Source organism: Plectropomus leopardus, chromosome 2 (genome assembly GCF_026936395.1).
Source record: "Plectropomus leopardus strain MGB_pleo_1.0 chromosome 2, ASM2693639v1, whole genome shotgun sequence".
Classification (NCBI taxonomy): Eukaryota; Metazoa; Chordata; class Actinopteri; order Perciformes; family Serranidae; genus Plectropomus; species Plectropomus leopardus.
The window spans coordinates 21982819-22002356 of record NC_142177.1 but is presented as its reverse complement, the minus strand read 5'-3'; the positions used below and the strand labels follow the sequence as shown (position 1 = coordinate 22002356).

The window sequence follows — 19538 nt, the reverse complement described above, 5'->3', positions numbered from 1 at the left end:
AACAGTAATTTCTTTTTCCACAAATCATGACCATGTTATTCAGTATAATCCATAGACCTTTTTGTGAGCAGTTTCAGGTTGGAACTATTTTCTTTATACCAAACTACACCTGTCAACCTTATCACCTCCTACCAGCTGACCTAGCATGAGCTAATGTTACACTATAGCCAAGGATGGTGCTGGTAATGTTTACATCTCGTGCTATCAAAAGCAAAAGTTTGTCGTCCATGAGTAGATGCACACATCCTTCTGCATGGTGATTCGGTGTAGTTCTGTAGAAAGCAAATATTTCCTACATGAAACCGCTCACGAGGTCTATGGATCATCTTGAGTAACCAGGTCATGATTTCTGGAAAGCTACATTGCTGTTTAGTTTTTTTAAAAATCTTATTTCTTTTTTTTTTCCAAGGCAAGCGTCTCTATGGCTGATATCTCCAACACTGCAACTCACCAAAAACAATCTGGATTGATAAATAACATTACAGGTGAAAGGAAAAATATGTATTTCAACGTGAATTATCCCTTTATGTAAAGATGCCACTGTAACAATGTGAAAATATTTCATTACAAGTAAAAGTCTTCTTTGTAAATCTTACAAAAGTAGTAATAACAAAATGTACCAATAAGTATCAAAAGTAAAAGTGTGACTAATATTCTGACATTATTCATACTCATGCATTAGTGTGTAAGCAGCATTTTACAGTTGCTGCTCAGGGTCAAACTAGTTCCTCTGTACCGTTCAGTTGTTCTGTCCAGTGTTTCCTAACTTCAGGGTCAGACCACTCATGAGGGTCACACATTACTGTAAATATGGGGGATGGTGTGGTGATTAATGGGGTAGGAAAGAAAAGGTCTGAAAAGAAAAAAAGTTTTGCTGCACAAATCTGTCTTCATTTCGTGGTCTTTTTTTAGTTGGCTAAATAAGAGAGAGTTTACCTTTTAAGATCTTTAAAACAAATTTTATTAAGAATCCGTCTTTGGGAAAATCATCAACTCAAAGACCCCAATTAAACTGGTTTTGTCACAGGTCAAGAGCCAAAAGGGTAGTGAAACACTGTTTTAATACATTCCTTTGCATTTTATTTTATAAGCTTATCACATGTTCTTCACTCTTTTTCACCCTCAATCTGAAAAGTAACTACAGCTGTCAGATAAATGTACAGAAATTCCCTTTTAAATACTTTCTGGAAGTAGAACAGCAGAATAAAGTGCAGTACTTGAGAAAATGTATTCAGTCATTTTCTAACATACAATTTAACACCTGAGCAGCTGTGGCTACCTTTAAAATGTTTGACATGTAAACTGAAATTAAATCAAAACCATGATTGTTTATCAAAATTGTTGTAGACTATATTAATTTCTAAGTACTTATCATTTCCACCTTAGTTTGTAATGTGTTTGGGGGAACAATATTTCCATTTATTTCCTATGACTGTCATTTCATAATTACTAGTTGCTAGGCAGTAACCCACTCTACTAATTCAACCAACCAATTTATTTAAAGAAACAGAGAGAGAGAGAAGAGAGAGAGAGTTAACTATTACCATGATTATAACTTCAGTTATTATTATGTTGTATTTGTATTCAATTATTATTTTATATTATTATCATTATTATTGTTTTGTTTTTGTTTATTAAATTATTGTTGATGTCCATAAATATATTCAATTATTATTTTATATTATTATCATTATTATTGTTTTGTTTTTGTTTTTTAAATTATTGTTGATGTCCATAAATATATTCAACTTGCTTCCAATAATGTTGACATAGTTGTTCTTGTTCCCTGTGAGAAACAACTGTTAATGTGCTTTAACAATACTGTTTTTCTTATGGTCAAGCCAATTAAGCCTCCCTGAACTGAACTGAAAAAAAGTAGCTACTACTATAAGTAGTATTCATATTTTTATTCTTCCTTTATGTTAATTGTTTTGCACCAAAACACCAAGTCCCATTCCTTGTATATGTAAATGTACTTGGCAATAAAACCAGATTCTGATTCAGATTCTGAGTATGCAATACATCACTGTGAGCTTAATTAAACAGCGTTGTTTCCTGTCGCTTCTGTAGGTGATACAGAGAGAGAGTTTGTCCCTGAGAACTGACAGAGCAGACCAACCAGCAGCAGAGGGTGTGCCCGAGCCTCAGCTGCGTGTCCGGTATAAATACACTCCCTCCGGGCGGCGGTGTGTCTTCGCACCGGCAGCAGCTCCGTCTGGAAGGTCAAACACATCATGGCAGCGAAGAAAGTCTGTGTGGTCGGCTCTGGTAACTGGTGAGTGAAGGGTTTTGAGGCGTCTCTATTCACTTCAGTGCACTTTAGATGTCTTTTAACAAAGAAATCTGTCAGTAAGTTTACAGTCAGCATATCGGTATTGGAGTTGACACACAGCGAGCCAGAGGGCTTTTGTCTGTGTGAGTGAATGTTGTCTAAAAGTTGGCAAACTTAGCAGAAAGAGGGCAACTTCAGTCTTTGTTAACAGCGGATAAATAATTCATAAAGTTAATAAACTGGCCTGCTGTTGTGCAAAGACTGCAGAGTGGAGATCCTGCTGAGACTGACTGTCTGATGACCTTTGATGCTTCAACACTCCAAAATCTTTATTAAAGAAGCAACTCCTGACTTTTTATTATTCTGCCATATTTGTGCTGAATCAGCCAACATGTGGTGTTGATGTCCTTCAGCCTGCATGACATTTAGATCAGCCAGTGGAGGAAGAAGCATGCAGATAATAAAGATACTCAGGGAAGCAATACTACATACTAAAGTGAAAGGCCTGCATTCAGAATTATACCCATGAAAAACTAAAGAGTTGTTGTTATAATGGTGGAATTTAACTAAGTACATTTACTCAAGTAATGTATTTAAGTCAGAGGTGTGGACTTGAGTCATGAGACTTGGACTTGAGTCTTACTCAAGCCAGAAATTTGATGACTTAAGACTTGACTTGACAAAATAAAATGAAAAAATCATGCAACGTGACTTGGACTTTAACACCAGTGACTCCCGACTTCACTCGGACTTGAGCTTTTTGATTAGATATACTTGACAGGCTACTTTCCCCTTAGCCCAAATATTAAAAAAAGATCTCAAAGGAAAAAAAGTTTGCCAAGAATCAATTCCTCTCCGGTAATTTCTACCTAAAATTGATTGTAAAAAATTAAAATTACAGATGGGACGCAACAGCTTTCAAATTTTTTTTTACCTCAATGTGCTTTTTTAACATTGCCTCTAAAAGCTAAGTAAGTTTTAAAGAAATAATTTAACAAATGAATACAAGTTTTAGAAAGCATTCCCGATTTCCATAAATTTTACTTGAAACTTCTTTGTGACTTGCAAAACAATGACTTGGTCCCACCTCTAACTTATTTTGATGTACTTTATTTGTGTATTTACATTTTATGCTACTTCTGCTTCACAATATTGTAGAAGCCAATATTTTTAAACTCACTACATTTATTTTAAAAACAACGTGAAGTATTAGAAGTAAAACTACTCTTTATACAGTGAAGTGGCTCTTGTCAGTTTAAAATGTATTATATTATCATATCAATAATCATTATTGATGCATTATAATGGCAGTAGGATTTTAAAACTGTAGCTGTTTAAGAGAGGAATCGTCTAAATTACTTCATACATTTGGGCATTTCATCATGCTTTGTGATGATAACAACTTCATCTGCAGCGTTTAGTGGAGTAGAGGTAAACTGTACTCTACTTGATTAAGATCAGTTGTAAAAGGAGAAACAAATTGATACGTGTGAATAAATGTCAATTTAATGACAATTAATATTGATGTTTGAATTTTAAACAGGGATTTGTCACAGCACTTAGTCCATGTCATTTTGATATTCTATAGCATGTGTTTATATGAGACTCCTCATGGCAGCAATAAAGTTCCTGTGGTATATTTTTCACCTGGAGTGACACTTTTGTCTGGAAACGCATCTGAAAAACTATTCAAGTCATGTGACACCTTCACTACAAAGATCAAGTGTAATTTTCGTTTTTTTTGTTCACCTGAAGAAATACAGAGTAAGAAACCTAATGTTTTTTTTTGTTTATTTAATGTGGATAGAGCATGTTAATGAACATCATCATAAAAATAGAAGATATAAACATGTAAGAGTTAACAAGAAAGCTAATTGAAATCAGGACATTTAACCGGTTTTTGACAACAATGAGTTTTGCCAGCTGCTGTCTCTGCAGCAGGATGCTCATTGTGTGTCTCCGTGTCCACAGGGGCTCTGCCATTGCCAAGATTGTGGGTGCCAATGCAGCCAAGTATGACCGCTTTGACACCACAGTTAACATGTGGGTGTTTGAAGAGACGGTGAACGGCCGCAAACTCACAGACATCATCAACACAGACCATGAAAATGTGAAATATCTGCCCGGCCACAAGCTGCCCCCCAACGTGGTGAGCATGAAAACACTCTGCGATGGCTTTAATGACAGTTTGGCGTTGCTGTATGACTCAAGTTTCACCATGTTTCCTGTCTCCTCATCAGGTGGCTGTTCCAGACTTGGCTGAGTCTGTGAAAGGAGCCGACATCCTGATCTTCGTGGTCCCCCACCAGTTCATCATTAGAGTGTGTGACACCATTAAAGACCACATCAAGAAGGACGCTGTAGGGATGTCTCTCATCAAGGTAATATTTTTTTCATCAAAATATTTTATAGCCCCAAGGTGTACAGGAATTTCACATTGCAATAAAGAACGAGAAGTAATGATCCATAGAGATTTTCATGTGTTGATTTTGGAGTTCTCTGCGTCCTCCAGGGTGTCGATGCGGGTCCAGAGGGTCTGAAGCTGATCTCACAGGTCATTCGAGCAAAGCTGGGCATTACCACGACAGTGCTCATGGGAGCAAACATCGCTAATGAGGTCGCTGAGGAGAAGTTCTGTGAAACAACAATCGGTATGGGGGAAAGATGGACATTTCATGTCTACAATTAAGGACACAGATTGACATTTGTCTTTTAGAAATAATTATATGGAAATAAAGCACAGTCATGCTTTGAATCTGAAGGCAATGAATGGATAAAATAAAAACAAATAATCTAATTGTTTACTAGATGTAAACAGCAAATAAGAGTAACACAGTTAAGGAGGGTGTGACCAGGGTATGACAGAGGTAGAACAAAGTTAGTGTTTTGCAAGTTACAAGTAAGTCTTTGCACTGAAGTCCCAAGTCAAGACAGGCAAATCCAGAGACCTACACTTTATGCGTCATTATGTGTCAAGTCATTATGCGCTCTTTGCCAAATGTAATGCCATTTTAACAACGCTACTACTCGAGTCATGTGACTTGAGTCCAAGTCATGTGATCTAAGTCCACACCTCGGCTGTCAAAAACTAGATTTTGACTTCTCATGTCATATTGACCAGACACAAAAATCTTGTTTATTATCCATTCATGTATTCAAAGTGAATGAGCGTGGAGTACTCTGTTCCTATGTTTAAAACACATTATGATGTAAAGCCCCATAAACTTCTGTGCTCACATACTGCTGAGTCATTTTGGTGTATTTGTAATGGAATCCTTAGTATTTAACACAGAACTTTATTTTGAAAGGCTTTGACAGAATGATTATTATATATATATACACAGTATACATTTCATTAGTGCAGCACTGAGTAAACCAGGGATGATGTAGTCTATATTTTTGGACACAGGGTGCAAAGACAAAGCTCATGGGCCTATGCTGAAGGAGCTGATGCAGACCACCAACTTTCGTGTGACTGTGGTGGAGGAATCTGATGTTGTGGAGATCTGCGGGGCGCTCAAGGTTGGCATTTCTTCTCTTTCAAAACACGTTTTACTCCTTTCTCTCCCAACAACCATTTAGCAGAAATTTCAATGTCATGTCTGTGCTGAAGCTCTTCAGAGTATGTCATTGAAGATTGCATATAAAGTTCTAATGGTGAAGGATACTGAATGGTCAAAAAAAGTCTACTTACTACAAAGTTTTTGTAGTTTAATATTTGTAGATACTGTGCAGATACTCTTCAAAGTCACCATTTGTAGTTATTTAGACATCTTTTTGAAAGGTTAGCAGCATGGTCAGCTGAAAACTTTTTCAATGAAAACTTTAAAATGAAATGTTTAAGAGACAAGTCTGCTTCAAGATGCACAATTGTTCCAGAAAAACTAGAAATTGGTTTAAGTTTAAGATATTTTTTTGCCTTTTTGTGGAAACAGTATTTGACAGGATGTGTCTGCATCAAAAGGAGAGACCAAATTTGCTGTTTAGTTGTTAAAAAAAATCATAAAAAGATCTATTCAGAGGTGTTGCGTTTTCACCTAAATAGTGAGAATCCTCAGTACTAACCCTAACATAAAAAAGTAACTCAATAACAGCAGCATCTTCTCTTTTCTGTCGCTGCAGAACATCGTAGCCGTGGGAGCAGGTTTCTGTGATGGCCTGGGATTCGGCGACAACACCAAGGCAGCTGTGATTCGTCTCGGCCTGATGGAGATGATCGCCTTCGCCAAGGTCTTCTGCTCAGACGGCCCTGTCTCCCCCTCCACCTTCCTGGAGAGCTGCGGCATCGCTGACCTCATCACTACCTGCTATGGTGGACGCAATCGCAAGATTGGGGAGGCTTTCGCCAAAACGGGCAAAGTATGAGGAACAGATTTTGTCTCTCCTCTCTCTCTGATAATCTCACTTTCTTCTTATGAGAATCATTATAATGTAACATCACACACAAAAACAACACCACATGTCTCTGTTACAGACCATTGAGCAGTTAGAGAATGAGCTGCTGAACGGTCAGAAGCTTCAGGGTCCAGCGACTGCATCTGAGGTCCACGTCATCTTGAAACAGAAGAACATGGCGGAAAAGTAAGTTTGATTCACATTTTATAAAGTGGATCTTAATCCCAAGGCATCTTCTTTGAACATTTATCATTCCTACAGTTACTTATACATGTCAGTTTTACTGAGTGCATTTACATAAGGATTGATTTTTAGAAAAGAAATTTGATTGAGTTATAAAAATGAACATGGTATTTGGAAATATATTAACATGCTTTCTTGCCGGAAGTCAAATGAGAACATCAGTGCCACGTTTGTACAGTAAATATGAAGCTACAGGTAACAGCCAGCTAGCGTAGTTTAGAACAAAGACTGATCAAAGGACAAAACATCTGATTCAGAGGTAACAAAATCTACCTACCAGCACCTCTAAAACTCACCAAGTAACATGTTAAATACATATCTTGCTTATTCCATACCAAAGCATTAAGTGTAAAAGAGTTCTCATTTCCAGGTCGTCAAATACCAACACTTTGTCACACCCCTTTGCGTGTGATACCAATGCCAAAGGCGAACTTTGGCTTCTCTATGAGACACACCAGGCTTTCAATGTAAACACACTACCAGTGTAACCCATCTGTGGCCATATTTGATGCTTGGAGCAACTGATGTTGTATAACGACAAAGAAAGTACTGTTGGTTGGGTAGGAGGGTTGATCCATGGTTCAAACTGATTTTCAGCCAGAAAACTGCGGTTGGTGTTTAGTGTCAAGTCGAAAGTCAATGCTGTTTAAACATAATGTTACGTAACTTATTTCTATCCATGATGTGATAATCACTCACATGGAGTAAAACATGATGTTCTTTCTGTAACTAACCAAGTAGTTTTGTTGCCTAAAGCTAACCACGCCTGACAACTTTAACCACGTGTTTTATTGTGCTACTATGAGTTTTGCCCGTGAGCTGTGTGTCACATACAGACAGTAAAGGGTGCATCTCATAGAGCTGCAAAAGAGCGCCTTAAGCATCTGTATCACAAGCAAGTGGTGTGAAAAAAGCATACGTATTTGATGACCTGGGATGAGAACATGTTGTAGCCCCAGACAAACTTTTTTTGCGCAGATGATACAAACAAGATGTACCATGTTAATTAATGAGTCGCTGCTAGTTGAATTTTTTTTTACCTTCAGACAGAGCCAGGCTAGCTGTTTCAAGTCTTCTAGCTTCATATTTTAGTGAGTGGATGTGAGAGTGGTACCAATCTTGTCACCTAACCCCCAAGGAGGCAAGTAAGCCTACATCCCCAAATGTGGAACTTTTCCTTTAATCATTTCTTAAATTGTTCCTCCGCCTTTGTAGGTTTCCTCTTTTCACTGCTGTTCACCAGATCTGCTTCAACGGACACCCAGTCACAGAGTTCATCAGCTGCTTGCAGAACCACCCAGAACACATGTGAGCGACTGATGAACGGGAAGAAGCTGGGAAAGGACTTTCACACCAGAATAACTGTATAACTGAGGTGATTTTACCGAGAAAAGGATAGGTAAAGACTTTGCTTAACCCTGACTACTGTCATGTTTGAATCTCAAAAAGAAAAGAAAAAAAGTGGAGCAGAGTTGCCTTGTTCACCTGAGCTGCTGTGTTTAACCTGCTTCGGTAACATTACTGACAGGAGTGTAACTTCTGCTACCACCTCCGTTTTATCTGATTAGAAACATACACACATAAATCCACCAAGTCTTAAAAGTCTAAGAATTTACTTACACAATACTCAAAGCCCTGAATGTTATGAAATGTTACATAATTTCTGCCTCAATGTGCCTTTTCACTGACAGTGCTTTGTTTTCAAGGGTAAACAAAGCGCTGAACACACAACAGTCGACACTCCCACTGTGTTGTTTTTCTTCTGGACTTTCTTTAATGATTTATTTTGGAATAAATTATTGACTTTGTGCCTGTTTTCATGTGTAATGTTTTCTTTTTTAACTTGCTGGTATCTGCCTGCAGGATTGACTCTCACACAGTCTGCAGCAGCCTCGCTGTAACCTGACCTGAGCTCCATCGGGCTGCCACTCTAAACTCTTCACCTTTACCATTTTCTAGAGCGTCTACTTCAACCTTTCTTTAAAGGACACATCCTGACTCAACCCCTCAGAAGTGATGGCTGTGTTGTGTTGATGGCACTGTAAATAATTCAGTCAAGCAATCTTTCCTTGTGTTTTTCAGCCCACTTAATTAACAATTTTATTTTGTTTTCTGTTCTGAAGATGTCATTGCTTTTTGGATTCTGTTAAAATGCAAGACGCCAATGTGTGGCCATTAACAGCCATCTGCCCCGCACCATATGCCAGTGTATCCCATCAGTCCCTGAGTCGCTGTGGATAAGACTTTCAGCTAAAAGCAGCAGGAAAGACAGTGGGTAGCCTGTTTCCTCTGTCCTTGAGGTGGTATTACATCCCCAGCTATGCCAGTATTGTAACTGATAAAACACTCGAGCAGAACTCCTCTCCACGTATGCTCTTTGATCCCTCAAATGTGTTAATTTCTACATTTTTTAGCAGCTCTGTTGCTCAGCGATGCCATCTTTTGCCACTTTAAAATTCCCCTGCTGAAACCCCTTGCATAGTTATTGAGTCAACTGGCTTGTGAGATTTCTAATAATAACGCACTCCAAAGGGGCAAAAGCCCATCTATAATTAGACAGAACTGCAGCTGCCCCATCCCTGCTTAACAACACTGATTTTTTTGAAATACTATACCATTGTGGTGCAATCAAATTCATAATGTGGCTGTCATTTTTCAACGACATTTTGTACATTTCGCATTTAAAATGCGCAATTATAATATTCATAGTGACATTCAATGGGGTGCAGTGTATGTCTGAGCTCTGACAGAAATAAACAACCTTATACTTGCATAGGTCAAGATGTTACATAATATCCCCAAACAATTTGTAGTTGTAATACATCTATTGAACACTTGGGTGTGCCATCACATCAATCACAAACCCGTCACTCCCATCAGCGTTATCTGCCTCTGATACGGCACCTGTAGAGATAACCTATCAGTCTGAGCCAAAGCTGGGAAATCTCCCATGAGGCAATAAGGTAACATAAATCAAATATTACAGTATATGACAACAGTATGGCTCCAACAGAGAAACAGCAGGGATGGATGCCATACATGCATGGCACCCATCCCTTCAGTGAAGGAGGAGGAGGGACTCGCCTTACTTCCTCAATTCCAGTCCTCATCTCAGGGCGGCAGCAACCTTTGTCAAGTTAGAGGGTGACAGTCATTACACACAGGAAGCTGCGCGGCGTAACCTTCACAGTTAAAAGTAAAACGAATGAAAGTCAAAAGACACGTCTGGAGTCTTTGGTACCTGACGTGCAGCAGTGGCGCCCCCAGATTTTTTTCATAAGGGTGGCCAGATGTGAGACGATGAAAATGTTGGCGTTATACACAACAAGCAGTGGCAGTGAATCACACGCTGAAAGAAAAACACATATACATGTGTGTGTGTGTGTGTGTGTGTGTGTGTGTGTGTGTGTGTGTGTGTGTATATATATATATATATATATATATATATATATATATATATATGTACACACATGATGTGCATAGACTAATACCAATACAGTCAACATGTTGAGTCCCACAGTAATCCAGTTTCTATGTGTTATGTATCTGTACATGCTGGGCAATTCATTGTACTTCAAATACACTGTTTTCCCCCCCTTTAACTTAAAAAGTCAAATATACAGCTTGATTTCATGGACTGAACAAAGCATGCATGACATTAAGTTGCAATTGCGATGCCGTATTGCTTTCAAAGAATAGAATAAAATATATTACATAAGATTATTTCATTTGGATTATTTTATGTGATTTTTCTTTTTCATGTGGCCTATATATTTCTCTAGATATATAATATTAGGGGTCAATGGCCCCTTTGCCCCCCAACTTGCACGTCTTTCTGGTCTGTTATAACTGCCTAAATTACATCAGATAATTATTTTTATTTTGTAGATAATAGTTGAGTAATGAGGAGTTGAAAGTAATATCATTGCATTTTGCCTAAATAAACAAACAAAAAATAAACAAATAAACCTGAGGCCAGGTTTTATGGACTCCTGTTTTAAGATATGGTGTTTTCTAAATCCATTTGCTCTTCTCTGCCACATAGAATAATTACCAAAGTTAGATTTTAAAAAGCCTCAACTGAACAAAAAAAGTTATTTTTATGTACCCTAATTATAAATTAAAGTGATTTTTACTTCGTAATGTTAGGCTACTTAAAACCTGTCAAAAAAAAAAAGAAGAACCGTTGGGAATCTTATTCTGAAAGTGCGTACAGGAAGTCCCTGTTTTCCTTCGCGCCAGTGCGGTAAAGTTGAGTGGGACAAGTCATCGCGCAAGTGGCCCACGGTCGGTGGGGAGAGACTTTCATCAAGTTTAACACATCCTTTTCTTCCGGATAATAAACTAATATAACCCAACCGTCCGGGGACCGGGACACCGTGAAACATGGCTGCCCTCTCAGCCTGGTTCTGGAACGAGAGGTTCTGGCTCCCACACAACGTAACCTGGGCGGATCTGGCGGATCCAGCTCCCGGGGTGGAGTACCCCAAAGCTGGACACTTGTTGACTGCATTGCCGCTGGCGTTGGGGCTTTTCGCCGTCAGGTTACTCTTTGAAAGGTGAGTCCACTCGCCGCTCGTTGTGGGTGCTTTCCTGAAAGTGAGGTAAGAGGGTTTCCTAAAATGACTTTGATCGGAGGTTTTTCACAGCAGCGCAGTGATGTCAAACTCCAATCATTTCCTCGTTGTCAGAAGTTCTTCCCACGATACTTTAAATTCCTGTCCCCACTACGTCTAAAGTCAAGCTTGAATTTAAATTTGCCTTCCTCTCTTGGGAGCCATCTTCAAATGCGTGCTACAGCGTTCATTTTACCGTGGCAGCCCCTCCAAGACACTTGATGTTTTGGTGACACCAGACCAACTCTGGGTTGGTAATAATTGACTATTAACGTTAAGCAATCTGATTTTAAGTCTTGAGCTGCCCTTAACTGATGCATGCATGCAGGATAGGGAGTGCTGCCCTGCCAAAAACTGCCTCTTCTTGTCAGCAGGCATCCACCCAGTCCTGCAAACTGAGGTTAAGCTGTGCTCAAAGGCAGAGAAGGCATCAGTGTCATATATGTGTGAGGAGAGATCCTGGACCCGTTTTGCTTTGGTAGTGGATTATGTCATTCATTTGCCTGTTGTTACATAGTTGAGATGATGTTGAGTTATCTTATTTCATCTTCGCTGACGCTCTTCCTCATACAAAGTTAAATCCAAGCTCCTTTCTTCAATACTCATAACACAGCTATTTTATTTTGTTTTATTATTTTTATTTATTTATTTTTGTCCCAAATGCTCAAAATACATCACAATTGCTCCCTCGTGATAACTAGTGCTAGGGGGAAAAAAAAGACACATCATTGATTTGCTTTATTTTGTGTGGCAATATTATGTTGTATTGATTAAAAAAAAAAAAAAATTAAATAGATTATTAAAACTGCAAATGAACTGACCCTCTTCCTCATATAAAGATAAGACAGTTTGAGGCATTTTTACAATAGTGATAGGAGAGGAAGAGTGCAATTATACATTTTTAGGTTTTTGTCCTGAATCCTCAAAATATATCAAAATTGCTAGGTGGGGGAAAAATCCTGTAAAATATACTACACACTTTATATACTCAGCATATTATATATATATATTTTACATTCATAACTTTTTACATACCAGTGTGAAACTGAGGCATAATGCACATATTTAATATTTTCACTAGTGCACATTTTGAAATTTTTTATATTTTTATTTATATCTTTAATTCATTTAATTTTCTTTTTTAATTTTAATTTTAAATTTAAGTTATTTTTTCTACTTCTATCATGCTTTATGCTTAAAATCAGAGTGGCTATACCAGTCATAATTTCTCTAGGGATCAATAAAGTACTTCTGATTTTAAAGTTGATACATCATAGTAATGCAATTTTTTTCTTTTTTTGTGGCAACATAGTATCGATAGACAGACACCAAGCAAGAATTAAAAAAAAATTAAAATGTAAATTATTAAAATTGCAAATACAAATGAAACTTTTGGCAGCCTATTCGAATAATAAAAACAATGCTCTTTTTTGCAGCAACAAAAATGACTGAAATGAGAAACTTTGTCTTGAAACTTTATTTTATTACATTAAAAAAATCATTTGGGGACATAATTTACATATGAAAAAAGCTAAGAAGTCACAATATATTACATGTTATTGCAATACTCAGCATATTGCAAATTGCAATAATACTTAACCCTGACTAAAAAATTGTAATAATATTGGCGTCTCTGGTGATCCCCACCTGACTCATAACAGATGCTTTTCAGGAGGTTTTGGTGTCTTGTTTAGCCTGCCTTAACAAACCTGTAAGGTCCAGCTAAAGACTTTGCTGACAAGTTTTTCATTTCATTTGCAGAAAGTAAAAGTTTTGCTGGAAGATCTGAACTTTAATGTGAATACACTGACACAGGCAACAGGAAAACCACAATTCACTCATGTGTTGACTGAAACCTTGATTGCTGTGCTGAATGGCCTGATACATCAGTTTCACTATTTGTTTAGCCACCGATGCCTCGAGGGACGATTTGCTCTTTCTGTGCTGCTTCAGTATAAGACAGTTGCACTAAATCCAATAACATGGACATTACAGCATGCATAAACTCAAAGTTCAGATAAAATCCTTTGGGATATTCTTATTGAATATAATTAGCTTTTTATTGGATGCTTTTCATATTCCACTGCTTAACAGTTGTTATAGTGTTTTGTTTGCACAGTGTTGAAGCCATTTGAGGTCAGGTGCAGAGCATCAGTATAGGAGGAACAATTGATATGCAACATTTGGTATGCTATAGGTGTTGGATAAGTCAGTAGAGATATGAGACAGGATAAAACAAAGAAAATTAAACCACTGAGGGTAGTGTTGAGCATTTTATATACTCTGATGATTTTGTCATACTGCACATAGTTTTAATACTGCTGTTAGTTTAGCATCAGTGTAATGAAGTACCTTGATTTGTCAGGTATTTACAAGAGTAGTAGAAAAGAGACATTACATCTTGAAATTTTACTACTCATTAAAAAAAAGAAGTTGGACACTGAAATGTTAATAAATACAGAAAACAATGATTTACAAATGTGTGGTCTAAAGTTCATATGAATAGCCGCATTGAAAAATATGCCACGGGAAAAAATGGACTTGTTATTTGCAATATTGTTTTTCAAAAAGGATTTGCAAATCATTGCGTTCTGTTCTAGTTTACATATTAAACAGCACCCCGACCTTTTTTTAGAATCAGGGCTGTGTCTGTTAATGTTTTCTTAATTGATTCTCCAGAAAATGGGACGCTATGACATGGATACAGAGACTATTTTATTCATGTCATCATTCCATAATTTCACTGTTTTTGTCGTAGGACATGCTGGAAGTATAGATGTTTAAAATAACGGCCAGACTGACTGACTGTGACTATTCTGTGTAAGATTATAACGTTACAACACAGGACAAGCATCGTCATTGACATATTTTGCTAATGTTTCCATTGTTAGCCAAATGCATGACTGTATAAGTTCAGTTATTTGATCAAGGTTCACATAAAGAGCTCAGGAATCACAGTTTAATTTATGTGTCCATTTTTAAACATTATCTTTATTGGGGTTTTCAATTATAGCAGACACTACATACAAACAAAATAGTCCTGGCAGCAAACATAGCACATAAGAAAATAGGAAAGCAAAACACAAACAAACAAACAGACAGACAGACAGACAAACAAACAAAGCAATAATAATAATGATGATGATAATAACTTCATAATAAAGAATATATGAAAATAGAAATTAAAGCAGAGGTGAAAAACCGATGCTATCTCAGCAGTTACAATGCATAGAAATCTTGAAAACCACAAAGGCTGAGACACTTATATATTATTAGTGTTTATTATAACAGTGTATTATATTCTCACCTCCTATTGCCCCAACCCCTCTCCCGTCTTTGGTTCTATTGGTCCCCGTCAACACCCCGTTTCAAAAAGTATATGTAGCTCCCCATATATTCTCAAAAACTGCCAACTTTCTCTTTGCAATGTATGTTAATTTTTCCGAGGCAGCACATGCTGATAAATACCTAACACATTGCTTTAAACTCTTTTTTTTTCACATCCTACCATCCAATAGCAATTGCTCTCTTAGCTTGTAAGAGACACAAGTCTATTAATGCTTGGTCACTTTTCCGGATTATAAAATCCCATGGATAAATACCCAAGGTGCATAGCTTTGGCCAACAAGGGATCCTCAATTTAGTTACCTGGCTAACCATGTCAAGAACCTCCCTCCAAAAACTTTTAACCACATTACACGCCCATAAGGAGTGACAGAGCGTGCCTTCAGAATTCATAATTTCTGTGACCTTTAATCAAAGTGTTTATTATAGTTGTCTGATAACAAAGACAAACATCCGTCAGGGACTACACTTCTACTGTTATACGTAACATGTAGGAACACAGGCAACAATGATGGCTTCTTAACACTGCAGATAGCACAAGTGTAACTGATAATAGTAGATAATCCTGTAAATCTGAATTGGGAAGATTGCTTGTTGTCACATGGTTTGTAGTCTGAGCACCTGCAGCTCCAAAGCATCAATCTTTGTCTGTTTAATTTAGACTCGGTCAAGTGGCTGTAAGTCAGGAGCAATCAGATATTGGAGGTGTCTAAGGAGAGTTGCCGAGGTGTTTGATGAGATGCACACAGCGCTGAGTCACCTGTCTCAGATGTCAAAGCTCGACTGCGCGTCCCTCTCTAACACGAGGCCCTCCTCGAGGAGAGACTGATGTGCACTGATGTTATCAAGTGTTAACTCTGTCACTGTCTGATGCTGGCTGCCTCGTTCATTCATTTATTTATCAGATAAAAACATCACACCGCAGCTTGAGTTCCTGCTTTCTGCAGAAGCTGAACACAGGCTGTGCTGTTTGCTCGCACACAGTGTGCTTAATATAACACACACTCTGTGCTTACCAACACAAACCTACAGAAAGAGGGTCAGGTTCACACAGTCACACACTTATGCGTTTGAGCCTTTTTTTTTTTTCTTCAGTTGCAATTTAACTGCTGTTGTTTCTTTCACGTCAGCTGACATTTTAACTGCTTTCATCTGACACTGTAACTGACTTTTCTCCTTGAAATGCTTCACTGCCAGAAAATACATGCACAACTGTTTTGACAGTCAATTAATTGTTTTAGTCATTTTTCAAGGAAAAACAAAACAAACCACTTTCATGGTTCCAGGTTCTCAGATGCGAGGATTTGATACTTTTGCCATATATTATAGTAAATTTTATTTGTACAATTTTTTTAAAACATGAAACTGCTTTATCCAGTGTTTGTATCAGTTTAAATCACTAGGTCCATTTGATTTGCAATCTACAATCCTTACTGCTTGATACCAATAAATCCTGCACATTAATCATAACTAATGAAAATTATAGTTAGTTGCAGCCTTACCTCCAACCCTGTCAGGTGTCAGGTCTTTGCATTTGAACAACAAAAGTAAAACCTCTTCTGCTTCTCAAACTTAAGCAACTTCCACTGTTCATACAAAATTACATTCAAAGTGAAACTGACACTGAGGTCAAATTTAGACTTCTTCCAGCCCTTCCTTAACTGCTATTTAAACATCACTAGTGAACCAGAAAGTTAAACAATTTAGAGTTTGAACTATTTTAAATATTTCAGCAGTGAACACGTGCATTTTCTTTAAAAAAAAAAAAAAAAAAAAAAGCTGCTTTTTCTAGTTTAAGTTATGCTCTCCTGAAAGCCACAGAACCTGCTCGTTTATCTTACTAAATCTTCGTCCTACAGGTTTATCTTAGACAGCTGGAGTGAGTGATAACATGGCCAAACGATAAGATAAAATTTACTTCTAGCATTCTTAGTATCATATATTTATCACCTCATCATTGTCTTGTGTTTCACCAGCATCTATCTCCACACAGTTTTGTGTTTGTCCTTGAAAGACAGCATTTTCTCACGTAATCAGAAAGCTTGTCAGCAGGATTCCTCCTCTACCTGCAGGCAGTTCCTCTCTCTAACTAATGTGACGGCTGTCCTCGAGAGCCCAACCCAGACCGCCTCTTCGAGACTAGTTTCTTCTTGTTTGATTGTAATCGTGGCTTTGCTTTTGGCAGTGACTCTTTAGATGTGAGCAGTCAGGCTGTAACCTTGAGTTTTCTAAGCCGTGTCATGGGTTGAACGGCGTTAAGACTACAAACTGGGATGTGTATGAGATTGTGAGTAGCCAGACTTCCTGTGTAATCAGTTGTAGCCCGTTTTGACTGTTTCCCCGTAAAGGCAGGTATTCTCTTTGTCAAAAGGAAGTGAGCGTAGACATTAAACAAAGACGTGCTGCATTAAACATCCTCCTGTTTCAGCTGTTCTGTTTATTACCTTCATAATCCGGCATTGTCTCTTCTTAATGTCACATTTCTTACACGTAACTGTCAATTCTGCTTTAAAACTTCACAAGTCAAACAAAGGCCATAATTACACGCAGCACTGTGCCATGAATAGTCGTGCCTGTGCCTCAGCCGAGGCCTTGCGTCTGGGAAGTTTTCCCAGATTGCATGTAGCTTGCTGCTTTCCCTTCACAGCTGTCAGAGCCACTAGCGTCCGTGCACACAGACCACACTGAGCCTGTCTCTTGGTAACAGGCTTTTGTGTATGTTGGAGTGGTCAGGGTCTGAGAAAGAACAGGGATGTTTTGACATTTGACATGAATAGATTATCTTGCATCTCTCGCCTTTTCCCCTCCTATTGCTTCCTATCCACCGATTAGCGGCACTGCAGGCTCGGGCCTGCGCGAGCTATTTATTCTTAAAGTTTGAAAGACCTGTGCTCACAAGAGAAGCCAGACTGATGCCAGTTTCTGTGCCACATCAGCTCGTCTTTTACCTTACCCGTGGGATTAGGTAACAGAGCTGCGTTATCTGAGGAAAAATATGCAATATTTGATAATGTTGAATATCGCGCGATAAATAAACATAAAGTGTACTCAGTTCTGCATTTCCGCTCCTTTCAGTATACCGCTCAAATACAGTAAATTGCTTGTTGAATAAAATAAATGAAAGGAAATTATTTCCAGCATTCATTAATTTACTAAATTAAACACTGAAAAACTGAGCACCAAAGGCACCAAATTTAAAAAAAGATCGATATTTAGTTTTTAGAGTGCAACTTTCCACTAACTCAATCCCTGAGTGCATTAGGAGTGGGCAATTCATCTATATATAGTGCCACATGGATATTGTTTCTCTGGAGGCTAATCCGGAAGTTAGTGTCACTCTGATTCCCTCGTCAAAAAGTCTTTGGGATTTTTTGACTGGATCCTGGATTGCTGTAGAAAATAAGCCCTGTGCAAACAGACATATATGACACAAGATGTGTTCAGCAAGATAATCTTCACCGGTGAACGACACTGTTGGGATTTTTGAAGCGAAAATGCAGTCTCCAGAAGTAAAAAGCTAACGTTAGACCACCAACTACACCACAGCTGCATGATTTAATGTTGCCACCAAAACGAGGCTGTAAAGCTGTGTGCGGCACAGCGGGATGACGCTCTGTAGTCTCATTCAGTCACTTGTTGGCCATCGCCTTTTTAATGACACACAAAAGCTTCCACTTTGCAAGTGGGGTATTTCATTTCATAGAACAAAATGTAAATGTCTCTTAAGCTTGTTCTAAGACCTTATTTAAGGCATTTAACCAAAAAAAACACTCAAAAACCCGTTGACTTTGAGACGAGGGAACAGGGAGTGCTGAAATGCAAATTCGTTTTCGGGTTTTAGGACTCATGACTGGAGCACTCTGCTCTTATGATGTGAAACAATGTAGGAGAAAAAAACATATCAGATGAAGAGCTCTGTTGTTATCACTGTTAGGGTATTGGTGGTGTTGCTGATATTGTAATTTTTCAAGACACCAAACCCTTGTGATATTGCAATATGAGACTAGATGTTTTACCAGATTTAGGATAAGTGTTGTCTTTTCCCGGTGTTAAAGACTGCATCACAGTAAAGGGATCTCATTTTCTGAAGTAAACAGACTGTTCTGGCTGCTTTAGTATTTACTTTTACCCACTTAGTCTTTATATCCACATTACTGATGATTATTTATTTAAAAAAAAATCTTGCTGTGTAAAAGTGAAAGCACCAATAGTCAACCTTACATTATCTTCACAGTGTTGATATTGAGGTATTTTTTGTATAGTGATATAGTGATATTAAATATTATAAAATATTGTGTGATATCACAGTATTTTGCGTTGCGTTTATCGTGCAAGTTGACACTGCAATGACGATAAAGAAATGTGCAGGTAACAGCCTGATGGAGATTGTTTGATAGCTAATGTGAGTACTCATAGCTCGATCATTACGTCAGTTCACGGGCAGTTAGACTAAGAGGCTGCATCACATTCAAAGTACCAAACACTGATTTGAGTACTGCGTGTTGTATTTGCTCATGATGCATGTTTATGCTCAAGGTGCCATTAAACGGTGAAATGAGGTTTGGCATGTAAATTGCTCTTAGTAATATTTAACAACACCATGTCACATGAAGCTGACCCATCCAGTCTAACTTGTGTGTGAATGTTAGTCAGTGCCACAGAGTCAT

The 19538-nt window shown here is 38.0% G+C and overlaps 2 protein-coding genes across 2 annotated transcripts in view; both read left to right on the top strand.

The window, feature by feature from the left end:
• Window positions 1-2116: 2116 nt before the first annotated feature.
• On the top strand, window positions 2117-8718 carry LOC121949806 (glycerol-3-phosphate dehydrogenase [NAD(+)], cytoplasmic-like). The gene is made up of 8 exons (XM_042495584.2): window positions 2117-2275; window positions 4244-4421; window positions 4513-4653; window positions 4785-4923; window positions 5682-5794; window positions 6395-6631; window positions 6747-6853; window positions 8126-8718. The coding sequence occupies exons 1-8, from the start codon at window positions 2235-2237 to the stop codon at window positions 8220-8222; spliced, it is 1053 nt and encodes a 350-aa protein (XP_042351518.1). The 5' UTR covers window positions 2117-2234; the 3' UTR covers window positions 8223-8718.
• Window positions 8719-11133: 2415 nt separating this feature from the next.
• cers5 (ceramide synthase 5) overlaps window positions 11134-19538 on the top strand; it is a 30467-nt gene continuing 22062 nt past the window's right edge. The window contains exon 1 of the mRNA XM_042508598.2: window positions 11134-11469. Within this exon, the coding sequence (XP_042364532.1) occupies window positions 11297-11469 (173 nt within the window). The 5' untranslated portion in view covers window positions 11134-11296. The remainder of the gene's footprint in view (window positions 11470-19538) is intronic.